The sequence below is a fragment of the Cynocephalus volans genome, chromosome 4, assembly GCF_027409185.1.
Source record: "Cynocephalus volans isolate mCynVol1 chromosome 4, mCynVol1.pri, whole genome shotgun sequence".
Taxonomy (NCBI): Eukaryota; Metazoa; Chordata; class Mammalia; order Dermoptera; family Cynocephalidae; genus Cynocephalus; species Cynocephalus volans.
The window spans coordinates 99,585,264-99,598,286 of NC_084463.1; the positions used below are offsets into that span (position 1 = coordinate 99,585,264).

The 13,023-nt window shown below is 49.8% G+C and overlaps 1 protein-coding gene across 1 annotated transcript; it reads left to right on the forward strand.

Moving 5' to 3' along the window:
- The first annotated feature begins 11,324 nt into the window (after positions 1–11,324).
- On the forward strand, positions 11,325–12,290 carry LOC134376274 (olfactory receptor 2AT4-like). Its single transcript, XM_063094877.1, has one exon. It carries the CDS (start codon positions 11,325–11,327, stop codon positions 12,288–12,290), a length of 966 nt encoding a protein of 321 aa, XP_062950947.1.
- Positions 12,291–13,023: the final 733 nt, after the last annotated feature.

Sequence of the window (13,023 nt, forward strand, 5' to 3'; positions counted from 1 at the left end):
CGATGACTTGTAATTCTGGAAGCAGAGGATAAGGAGGAAGTAAATCACGGCAGGGGTGTGCCAAGTCAGTCTGACCTTGCTGACAACCCCATGGGAATAAATCACTGGGTAAGCCCCCCAAAGTGGGAGGGGGCTCAAAGGTGAAATGGGGGCTCAGCAGGCAGGCTGGGTGACTGTTGTTAACAGCTGTTGTTCTGCAGGTGCTGCAGTCTGTGCCCTCTCACAGGGTTCCAGACTGAGCACTGACTGGCCTGTGGCCCCCAATCCTGGCTCTGCCACCAAAATGCTGGCATTGGTCAAGTCCTGCTCCCTGCCTGGGTGGTGGTGGGAGGATTGAGGGAAGGGTCTTATTCTGCTCTGCTCTTGTCTTCTAGAAGGCCCACATGAGCTGACGGATGTACCACTGCTTTTGTAAGTACCAAGTGTGGGATCACAGTCATTAATAATTCGTCTCCATGGAGAGAGGGCATGGCTGGGGGAGCGGTGCGGTGTGCAGCACAGGCTGGGAGGGGAAATAGAGGTGGGGGGTGGGAGTGGGACGGGGATTGGGGGGTGGGAGCAAGCATCTGCCCTGGGTTGTGGATAGTTTGGAGCAAGGGCCCCAGCTCCCTGAAGGCTTTGCAACACTGCCCCCCGGGGGCCAGAGAGGAGATCCGTGCCCTGGCTTTTCCTCTTCGACTCTAGTCAGGGAGAAGGGGGCTGGGAAAGATCCCTGTCCACAGGAGCTGAGGTGAATGAGCAGACCAGAGGAGCTCAGCGAGAGCAGCCACTGCCTCCCCCACTCCCAACACACACACCTGCCCACCTCACTGCACTAGTCTCTCGAGCCTGCCCCTCTGTCCATCTGGCTGCCGCTGCCCTGGTCTAGGCTGCCAGCCATCTCTTGCCTGGGCAGTGTCCCAGACCCCTCCCTACCTCCAGCCTCCCCCTCCAGTTCGTCTTCCTACAAACCAGAGGGAACTTTCTAATCCTTAAATCTGACCATGCCCCTCTCTGCTTAAAACTGTGCCCCAGCCTCCCAGTTCCCCCAGAATAAACCACCTTTCTCAGCCCAACACTGAGTGTCCCCATCCCTCTGTCCAGCTGTGTCTTCTGTGAGGTCACTATCCCCAATTGCAAGTGAGACAGTACAGGGGATGGTTAAGAGCAAGGCAGAGGGCAGGACTGCTCGGGTGTGGCTCTTGGCTTTCCGCTGGTAGCTGTGTTACTTCGTTCTTAGTGTATAGTATTTTTTTTTATTGTGGTAAAGTATACGTAACAAAATTTGCCATTTTAACCATTTTTAAGTGTACGGTTCAGTTAAGTACATTCACACTGTTAACGCAATCATCACCACGATCCATCACCACCATCTATCTCCAGAACTTTTCTTTCCTGGCGGCTGGCTAGTACAGGGACCAAACCCTTGACCTCGGTGTTATAACACCGCGCTCTAACTAGCTGACTCACCGGCCAGCCCCATCTCCAGAACATTTCCATCTTCCCAAATGAGACTCTGTGCCTGTGTGTTACTTAATTCTGTATGTCTCTGTTTTCTTATCTGTAGAATGAGGCTAATAAATGACAGGCTTTGCAATGTGCCTGGTAGGTGGGTGATAGGTGCTCACCTAATATTGCTATGATTTTCTTCTCTGAGGACATTGCTCTGGAAAGTTAGTGCCACAGCACCGCATGGAGGTGATCTCTAGAAACTCACGGCCTGCTGCTGCCTGGGATTTGTCTGTGTGGCGCCTGCAGCGTTTATGATGGCTGCTGGGAAGTACGCCGCCCGCTTCATCTAGGAAGATGAGTCACTTCCTCCCGATGGGGTTATGAGCCTGTAGCCTGGGGATGGGGAAGGCAGGAAGCAGAGCGAGCACAGCAGCTGCTTCTGGGCCAGGCTGGCCCTCCACAGAGGAAGCTCGGGGAGAACACCATGCGGCCAGGAGGATTCCATCTGGCATCAGGGCCGAGCCTGGGCCAGGGTAGGACACCCTGACTTGCCTCTGTTCTCACTGTTGGAGGGGCTGGACCAGGCTAACCTGTTTTTATCAGTGCTGTGTATTCAGAGCATCATCACTTTGCATTTTGCTTGATTTTCTCCTCCTCACCTTACACCCCAAACACACACCCCCTCCACTGCGTGCACTTTTCCTGGATTTGCTCACTCCACCTGTTCCTGGCTTCATGTCTAAAATTCTCTTACTGTCTAAGTGGTGCTGTCCTCATTTAAATGACTGTCCTTTTTTTGTCCTCTAGGTGGAACAAAGTTGTGTCTCACTGGGGGAGAGGGGAGACCAGGCCTCTGGTCTCTCGTGTGGAGCAGGCCTGGTCTCTGGCAAGGGGAGAGGGCGGATCTCTTCAGCAAGCAAGCTTAGTGGTGGTATCAGAATCAGAGCTGGACCCAAACAGGGAGCTGAGAGAGCTGCAGAATCTCCCCCTAAGGGTCCTTTGGTTGGGGATTGCAGTCTCTTGAGTGAAAGACATCAACCATCTTCCAGAAATAGCCAGCAATGGGAGGCTTAAGTAAACCAACTCAGTTTTTGGAGTGGCTTAGGTCTGAGCTCTGCCAACAGCTAGCTGCCTGGCATTGGGCGGTTACTTCATTTTTCCAAGCTGCTGTTTCCTTGGCTGTAAAATGGATGTGATAATTATGACTAACACTCACGACGTGCCAAGCACTGTTCTACATACTTCACTTGCGCTAACTCAGTTAATGTTTCCACTGACCTATTATCCCCAATTTACAGATGAGGAAGCTGAGGCACAGAGCGGTTAAGACACTTGCCCAGGGTCCCACAGCTGGTTAGAGGCAGACCCGTATCTGAACCTAGACATCTGTCCCCAGAGTCCACGTCCTTAACTATGGCACTGTCTCAAAGGGCTAGTCTGAAGATTCGGTCACCATTTGCTAGTCCATAAGCCATGGAGCTGAATACTGAATTGAGTACTGAGCCAGTGCCTTTGACTGGGTTCTAGTCCTGTTCTACTGATGACCATCGGGGTGACCTTGGAATGTCACTCTTTTTGTCAAATCTCAGCTTTCTCTCCTGCAACAGGAAGAGCTTGAATCCCAGCTCTGATTCCTGGATCTCTGCTTCAGCCCAGACCCCCTCCTGATCCCATGTCCACCTGTTCCTGGGGGTCCCCCAGGCACCTCAAGCTAAGCAAAGACCTCATCATTCACCTGGAAACCTGCCCCTTCCAGGTCCTTGCTCTGAGCCCCCAGTCTCCTCGGGGTCAGGTCCATCCCTGACCACTGTCCCTCTCCACAGCCTGATGGCAACTTCATCCTTAACATCTTCTCCCCACCCGTTAACTCAGATCCCACTCCTCATTTCTCCTTGCACAGTCTCCTTATTCTTCTGTAACTCAGTTTTCCCTGTTCAAATCCATCCTCCATGTTCTACTGGAGTCATCTTTCCAAACCCTGATCTTACCACGCCCAGCCCTTCTCATCAGAGCACATACTATAACCTACCTTACCAGCCTCGCCCACCTACCTGGGCCCCCACCCAGAGGATGCCATGCACACGCATGTCGTGTTCACCTGATCAGCACTCATTTTTCAAGGACCTCCCCTGACCCCCATCCCCAAGTGTTTCTGGGCTCCTCCAGGACTCCTCCAGGAAGAATATGGACACGGCCAGGATCACCTCCTAGTTCTCCTCATGTCCTTGTTCAGTGAGCCTCAGACAGGCTGGCCATACCCTCAGGGAGATTGCCAGAAGCCTGTCCCTCTGCCTCCAGCCTTCTCTTCTTTCACCTGGATCCCTAATTTTTCTTCCTCTTTTGAGACATTGGACCAAGAATGGGGGCAACCCAGGGTAACCTGTCACAGGTATGGCACAATCCCAGAGAAAGAGTGGAAGTAACTTGGCCTTTGCAGGGTGAACAACCTCAGAGGTGAAGACATCCATGGGTGGCCTTTCTGTGGCTGTGGTGGTGACAACACCACAGCACTTCACAGTTTTCAAAATACTCTCCCATACAGCATCTCACCACCTTCACTTCAGCCAATATTGCTAGTACTGTTACCCCCTTCACAAAGGGGGAAACAGAGGCAGAGACGTGAAGTCACTTGCCCAAGGACGCACAGCTAGTAAGTGGTGGGACTGGGATTTGAACCCACACTGCCTCCTGGTGGCAGTGAGAATGGTGACAGCGATGAGAATGCTGGAGGCCCCAACACTGGGTGCTGATTCCGGCAGTCCAGGCTCTCCCCAAACGTATTTATAGCTTCCCTTTCTTCCTTGGCACTTTTCTTTCCCAGCCTCTGGCGTCTGTCAGAGTCTCATGCCCTGGTGAGGGTGAGGAGTAATGGGGGTGAGACAGAGAGAGACAGAGCGTCACTGTCTCCAGCGTTTCCAGGGCAGGTTGGTGCCAGGCAAGGTGCAGGCAGCTGGCCTGTGCTTGGGTGGAAGGCTGGGCTATTTTCAGTTCTGAGCTTTAAAACGTTCCTGCAATACCTGGGCTCCTCATGGGGATATTTCTGGACCTCCCCACTTTCTGAGGAGGGAGAGACAGGGGACCGTGCATGTATGGATATCCCCACAGTCCCAGGAGAAAAGGACGGTGACTTGCAAATCATTTGGGTGGAAAATGTGTATGACACCTTTGCCTCTTTTCAACCTGCAATGCACTAGCACAGAGCCTGCACTCAAGAAACCCCCATTTTACAGAGGAGGAAAGAGATTCTCAGACAGCTAAACACCTGGCTTGAATCCAAATGGGTCTGACTCCAACATCTGAGCATCCATCCACCACACTGCCTCCCAGCCGCACTCAACAGTAGGCAAAAGCTCCTACAGTCGCAGCATCTCTACAAAATTCTCTCACACGGTGGTCTTAAATGAGACTTGTCCCCCAACCCGCAACACCAAATCTGAGAACTTACCTTTATCCCACTCTTTTTTGTTTTTACCCCCCCCCCCACCTGACGCCCTTGGAGCCTAGACCCCGGGTTCAGAAGCTCTCCTTTTCCTCCTCTGTTAACCATCCTCTTCCTCTTCCCTTCCTTCGTTTCCTTGCTCTCTACTGGCTTCTTTCCACCAACAAATGGTGGGAAATGTGCTCAAATATCTCCAGTTTTACAAGTACAACAAAATTCTCCCTGACCCCTTGCTATGGTGTGAATGTTTGTCTTCCCCCCAAATTCCTATGTTGAATCCTAACCCCAAGGTGATGGGCAGAGCCCTCATGAATGGGATTAGTGCCCTTGCAAAAGAGGCCCGAGGGAGCTTGTTCAATCCTTTCCATCACGTGAGGACACAGAGAGAAGATGCGATCTACGAAGCTGACCACGAGCCTTCTGCTGTTTGTAAATTACCAGCTTAAGGTATTTTGTTTGAGCAGCCCGAATGGACCAAGATACCTCTCACCAGCCTCCAACCATCCACTTCTCCTCCCAGCCAAACATCTTGAAGATGTTGTCTGCTCTCTCTGCACTCATCCCCAACCTTCCAGACCCACTGGCCCACTGGGCCTGTTCACAGCGAGGGCACCAGTGGCCCCGCGGACACTCTTCATTCGGGTCTCGTCCCTCTGGGCCTATCAGGAGCACTTGATGCTGCTGACCTCATCTGCCCTTTGGAGCGCTGCTGTGATCTCATTCTGTCCTGGTTTTGCTTCACACTCTCTGGCCATCGTTTCTCAGTATCTTCTGCAGACACCTCTTGTTACGCTTCAATCTCATGTTGTTTTCCCCTAAATTTCTGTCCTTCTCACTCTGTACTCTCCCTCTAGGTGATCTTATTCACCACCATGAGCATATATCTCCCAAATCTTTGTCTGCACCTCAGCTCTCTCTCCCAAGCTCCAGACTTAGACCCTCAACTATCTGCAGGACATCGCCATGTGGATGTCCCACAGGTTCCTCAAATGCAACATGTCCAGATCTGAACTCACTGTCTTCCTCTAAATCCTCCTTCCCACCTACACTGCCTGCCACCCACCACTGTGTTCTCCATCTCAGTCAATGTCACCACCATCTGCCTTGTCACCCAAGCCGGGATACTGGCATCATCTTAGACTCTTCCATAATCAGTTATCAGATTCTGACTATTGTACCTCTTAAAGATTTCTCTGATCCCTGATAGTTAAGAGGCATAGTCTTTAGGGATGGATCGAACTCTAACAATGAATTACTACTCACCCAGAGGAGGGACCAAAGCAGGCCTGGTTACTTAACCTCTCTGAGCTTCATCTATAAAAACAAGGGTAGTAAAAATTACTGCTCAGATTACATGAAGTGAAGTATGTGATCACTGCGGCACAGTCATCAGCACAAGTAAGCACATACAAAGGGCAGCTGTCTTCTGTTGTCATTGTCATTATTACTCCTCCCAGTTCCTCTCCTTGCCACCAAGCTCCCTGGCTGGTCTCCCTGCCTCTAGCCTTTCCACTCTAATCCATTCTCCTCACCACAGTGGGTGCGATCTTTCTACAACATGTAGCTGACTATACTAGTCCCCTGTTTAAAGTCTGGTTCTGGCTCTCCAATATCTTCATACTAAGTTCTTATTCCTTGGCTTGGAATTCAAGACCCTTTTCCCTCTGGCCCCTGCTGATCTCTTTAGCCTCATCTTTTGAGACTCCTGGTCTCTCTTTCTATACTGCATCTCAAACAAACTTCTATCTGACACACCTCCTGCTTCTTCACCCCTTTGTGACTTTGTTTACCCCTTCCTTATTGTCCAGGAGAGGTCTCCTCATCTGCTTATGATTTATGGCCTACTTGGAAGATGCCTTCCATTCTGCAAGCTGTTTTGTTCCCTCCTCTGGGCCCTTCAACTCTACAGTAGCACAGGCCACAGTGGATATGATGGCCAATTTTTTGGTTGGCTACCCTACTAGATTAGGTTGATTCACGGTGATTAGGCACCCAGCACAAAGCCAGGTTCATTCGATGTGGAAGGAATGATGAGCCTTAGTTATCCTAATATTTAAAATGGTAGCACTGGCAGCCAGGCCTGGTTAATCCAGTGGAGAGAAAGAGCACTGGGGGCTGGAGAAAGACGAAGTCCCCAAAGTCTCCGTGGACGAGGTTGGACCTAGAATTATAAGACATCTAAGAAAGAGTGAGCATGAGCAAAAGAGAGCAAGCGAGGGAGTAAAAGAGTAAAGACTGGGGAAGCCGAGTGGCTCTCTGCTCTGTCATACTTGCTCCTCTAGCTTCAAAACATTTGAAAGGTCCCCAAAGGCCAACAGCACAAGCACTTTATGTTTACACAGAGAAGCTTCAAAACCTTTTTCTCATTTCTCTCACTGACTGCTACAGAGGCTGGAGTGAGAATTAGCCAACCTGAGACTTCAGATCCTGTCTTGTCCTTGGATTGCTGTGTGTCTTTGGGCAATCCCTTTTGCCTCTGATCCTCAGTTTCCTCATCTGTCTCATGAGGAAACCAGTTGTCACTCAATAAATGGGAAAGCCCCAATAGACCATGAAGTTCTGGGTCTCAGTGAGGTCTATTAAGTTTGCTATTCTAATTATCAACAAAGCTCAGTGGTAGCTGCTAACCAGCCACCTGGGAGTCATCAAACAAACACTACTCAGAGCCCCAGTAGAAGGAGACCTCTGGGGGTCAAGGCCCCAGCAGGCTAAGGAGGGGTAGAGCTTGGGAGTTTAATGGACCAGGCTCAGCTCCAACCTGGTCCTTCCCACTGAGGCAGCGCTGGCTTGGGGAGAAGGAGGAGAAGCTAGAGTGGCCTGGGTTGGGCAGGTGAACTGGGCCAACCAGCAAAGGTCTTGGGCATAAAGGCCAAAAGCGAAGTGCCCAGGGCCAGTCATAGTCTAATGAGGGGCTAGGCCCTGGGAGGACAGAGTTTTGGGAGGCGGGCATTTAGGGACCCTCCCCCCTCTATGAGAGGGGCACTAAGAGAAGGGGGTAGAGCTAACTTCTTTCTACTCTACTGCATAGCATTCCGGGCTGGCTAGCTCTGCTGCTGCTTTGCCATCTGAGTGATTTTGGCCAGGTCATAGCCCCGTCTGGGCTTCCTGCGCCCTGTCAGCAACAATAAGGGAGCTGGACCAGAAACTCTCTATAGTCCCAAATATTGTTTGATCCTGCAGCAGCACTGGAGAGAAAGCCCTGAGGTTGTGAGGACAGTATTGATCCAGTCTCTGCCTGTAGAAAACTGGGAAGCAAGGTGCCTGGGTCCCACTGACTTGTTGGTTATAGGAAAGGAGTCAGACCCAATCCCTGACCCCAAGGAACCCCTAGGCCAGTGAGGGAAACAGATGTATACATGAATAACAACTCCGGAACGATCTGGGCTGCCGGACAGGCAGGCGTCAGTGCCTCTCCCGCAGTGGACCTGTGCAGGAGCTCGGGCAGTGAGCAGGAGCTCGGGCAGTGTGCAGGAGCTCGGGCAGTGAGCAGGTGTCGGGCTCTGGTGTAGCTCTGCCACCAACTCTCTAACCTTAACCAAGTCGCTCACCTCTCTGAGCTTTTTTAAAGTGAAAAATGGGATTGAGGAGGACTACATTGCTTGCTTTAAGGCACCTTCTGTCTCTGATGTGCTGTGATTGCCCAGTGGCCTGACACCTCCAGCCTTACAGGGTCCTGGTCAGCGGTGGGAACAGCCTCTCAGAATTGCAGCAACTTTAAGGGAAATGCGGTTTGTACCAATTTGAGGAAAATAAAACCCCTGCCGACTGGTCCATTATGGGAAAAAGTTCAACCTAACTCACGTTAACCTGTTTATTCATTAATTCATTTATTCAAAAATATTTATCGAGGGTTGATTAGGAGCCAGGTGTTGCCAGTTACACAACACTTATGCTCAGCACGCAGGGCCTGGCTGCCAGGACTTTTCTCATGCAGATGTGCCCGGTCCATCTCTTCTGTTAAGACATTTCTTGAAAACAGCATTTTCCTACCATTTAGAGCCTCTGTTTAGTAACCAGCTCATCTGAAACTGTTTTGAAATGCCCTCAGGACAAAACAGAAAATGATATTTGTCTCTGACATTTGCCTAAAAAACAGAGAGAGAACCACCTTCGGCCTAATTTTTCCCCAGGTGAAAACCAGGGCTTCCAAGTTCTCCAGGCAGCCTGGCCTGGTGGAAAGAGCCAAGGCCACAGCCAGGAGGCCTGGTTTCCAGGACTACCTCTGATGCTGACCTGCTGTTGGCCTGGGGCCGATCCCTCCACCCGCAACCCACCCCCGCCTGATTTCTTTACTTGTAAGGAGAGAACAGGGACGCAACTATCTGCAGGGTTGTTTTCACTCTTACATATTCTGTGACATGAGAAAGGTTTTGTTAGTAGAGGGAGAAGCTGGAGGTGGTTTGAGGAAACCAAGTGGAGTTGCTCAAGACATCATTGGGATAGAAGAGACAGTGATCCCAATGTCAACATAACTGGGGCCTGGGTAGCTCAGTTTGAGGGACAAGCCCAAGGTGAGAGGCGAATCCATATCTTCTCTCAGCTCGGTTCTGTGGGTTCAAAAGTCTCACTTCAGCGGTCTTGGGCCTCCATGAACACCCAATGACCTTCTCTAACAGCCTCCAGGGAGGGTGTTACTCTGTGCAGCACTTGGTCTTCTTTCCTGACGCTGATTCTAAAACGTTTTGGTTCTCTGTGGTGCCCTCTGAACTGAGGTCAAGGAAAGAAGGCTCCAGGGTAGTGGGCATGAAGTAGCCAACAGTCACACCTACTGAGCTGCAGTGGCCAGGAGGAGGGGGGACTTACAGAGTGACACGGAAGCACCCTGGGGTCTGCTTTTTCCCCAGTTGGATTCCTTTGGGGAAATGACTCCTTCTATCAAAGACACATAATACAATGTCCCTGCCCTCTTAGGGTGTCCAACAGTCTGGGAAACTGAGGAGTCTCCCAGGATTTGGGACTTTCAGTGCTAAAATCAGGACAGTTCTAGGCAAATCACGCTGGTTAGTCACAGTATGATATGACAAAGAGACTGGATACAAAGCTAGGTCACAGGGCACCCAGGTTAGACAGAGACAGACAGAGAGAGCCCAGCACATGCACACGGAAAGGGAAGCCATTTCTGGGTTAAGCAGACAGCATTTTCTAGTGTCCCTTGGAGGAAGCAGCCAAAGATAAAGATATCCCAGAAAGGGAAGACTTCAGTGAATGGAAATGTGGAGACAAAGATAAAGGGCTCTGATTCAGACATAACGTTCCAGTCCAGACAGAGTGAGATGAGAATGGAGGGGGGCCCAGAGGAAGAGAGATTGAATGCACAGCAGAACGGAAGCAAGTTCTTTCAGCCACTCCAGAAGAAGGGTTCCCACTGGCTCCTGAGAGCTTATGAGCTTGGAGTCTTTATCAGAGGCCGCTGTCAATCGTCTAGGGGTGGGCATACATGATGAGAGTCCCGGGAGCCTCAGAGAAAACTCCATAGAGTTTTACATCCAGGGTTCAGTTTTACTCACTGTCAACCCTGATTCTGTTGTCTTCACGAGGTCTCAGCTAAAGAACCCCACTCAGGAATTGTGTAGAAATGTCTGGACTAGACGGGCTTGTATCAAATGACTGCAGTGAAGATTCTGGCGTGGTAGTCAGCAAAATCTGGTAAGTAGTTCATCAAAATTGCCATACCTAGAATGTTTCCTCACCTGTGGCCGTAAAAACTAGGCTAAAAGATCAGACATCCTTAAAGGAGCTACTTGAACTAATAAAGGAACTTTTAAAATGCTTTTTTTAAACTGGTGTTTCAGCATTTGAATGGCTGCTTTAAAACTTTTTCTCAGGTGGATTAAATTTGCCCTCCAACTTTGCAATCTTATGCATATAATTCCTTTATGTTGTTTATTTATTTTTCAGAACTAATGGATCTAGGGCTAGAAGGTTACTTAAAGGTTTTTAATCTAGCTCCTATCAAAGTACTAAATCTCTGTAGTATTCCAGCCAAAAAGACTCCAGTCTTGCATAACTCTTGTTACGTGAAATTCTAATTCCATGCATACCTTTTGTTACATGGATTCTAATTCTCAAGCCTGTCTTTTGCATAATGAGATAGTTCTGGTTGAAAGAAACTTCTTCCATATGTGGGGTTAAATTCTGGGCCCCTGAAGCTGCTAACAGTGCCCCCAGTTTTTTGCAAGTGTTGTTCCTTTCCTTCAACAGTCCTTTAGGTGTTTGTATCTACCTCTTTTCCCTACCAAACAGGTCCAGCTCTTCCAACGATTGCTATTAGACACCTCACCATTCTGGGCATCTTAATTGTGCAATAAAACTCCTGGCACAAAGAATTGGAATTGAGATTCAATTGGAAAATTAAAGACACGTGTTCTAGTTAATGTTTCCCGAACTGCTCTGGTTTCCAGATGTGTCCTGATGTTTCCAGTGTCTGTCTGCAGACATCCAGCTCTGACCCACCATGGGTGCCACAGCCTGTAATGGATCAGAGAACTCCTCACCAGTCTTCTACCTGGTAGGAATCCCCTCTCTGCCAGAGTCCCTCTTCCTCCCTGTCTTCTGGATTTTCCTCTTAATCTACCTGCTCGTTCTGGTGGGCAATGCCCTGATCCTGGTGGCTGTGGTGGCAGAGCCCAGCCTTCACAAGCCCATGTACTTCTTCCTGATTAACCTCTCAGCCCTGGACATCCTCTCCACCACAACCACTGTCCCCAAGATGCTGTCCCTATTCCTACTGGGAGACCACTTGTTCAGCTTTCCTGCCTGCTTCCTGCAGATGTACCTGTTCCATGGTCTCAACTGCTCAGAAGCTTTCATCCTAGTGGTCATGGCCTATGACCGCTATGTGGCCATCTGCCGCCCACTGCACTATACTGTCCACATGACCCCCCAGACCAACGCTGCATTGGCAGCCAGTGCCTGGCTCACTGCCCTCCTCCTGCCCATCCCAGCAGTGGTACAGACCTCCCAGATGGCATTTGGTCCTATGGCTCAGGTCTACCACTGCTTCTGTGACCACTTGGCTGTGATCCAGGCCTCCTGCTCCGACACCACACCCCAAACCTTCATGGGCTTCTGCATTGCCATGGTGGTGTCCTTCCTCCCCCTGTTCCTGGTGCTTCTCTCCTATGCCCACATCCTGGCCTCGGTCCTTTGCATCAGCTCCCGAGAAGGCCGCTCAAAAGCCTTCTCCACCTGCAGCTCCCACCTGCTGGTGGTGGGCACCTACTACTCATCCATTGCCATAGCCTATGTGGCCTACAGAGCTGAACTGCCCCTCGACTTCCACATCATGGGCAATGTGGTGTTTGCCATTCTCACACCTGTTCTCAACCCTCTCATCTACACACTGAGGAACAAGGATGTCAAAGCAGCCATCACCAAAATCACATGTCCTCAGGATGGAGGGCATTCTGGGGGCCCTTGATCATTGGATGTAACAAACTCAGCAACCAGGACAACAATGGCAGCACCTAGCACAGAATAGGAACTCAGTAAATATTTTCAAATCAGTAACAGCAACCTAAATTGGCTTCAGTTAGTTGGGCAGACATATACAACCTGGTCCTCAAATGCTAGATCAAGAAGACTTCCAGTGTACTACAGAATAATTGTAGTGTTCACAATTTTCATCAGTAATTAGTGTAATAAATAAAATTTCATCATTCAATTATTTGTAAAAATATTATTAGGTCCTGGAGACAGAAATGAACCAGACCCAGTTGCTGCCCTGAATATACCCATAGTCTGGGGGGGAGTCAGACCCAGAGGGAAAAAATACAAGGTGACAGGACAGAGAGAAGCAGTGTGGGTTGTGAGAGGCAAGCATTAATTCAATGTTACAATTTTCTCCTGTAAGTTTTTACATTTTTGGCATTGGATATCGCTTGTTTGTTAGCAAGAACTCGTGCATCAGCAATATGGGTGGGAGGGGGGCCTGAAAAGATTCCATAAGAAAACTACTAACTGTTCCAGTCAAGGAGTGCTAATGGTGTCCATATTTCTGCCCAACGGGAAGGATTCATTTTCAGCTTGGATGCCCATCAAGAAGTGATGTTTCCTGCCAAAGGGGTTTAAAGCTCAATTTCCCTCTGAAATCACATGAGGATCAGAGCAAGGATGAGCAGAACTAGAGTCTCCCAATCAGGCCAAAAGAAAAC

What these genes read in the sequence shown, in the direction of transcription:
- LOC134376274 (XM_063094877.1), top strand. Translation starts at nt 11,325, where the DNA reads ATGGGTGCCACAGCCTGTAATGGATCAGAGAACTCCTCACCAGTCTTC.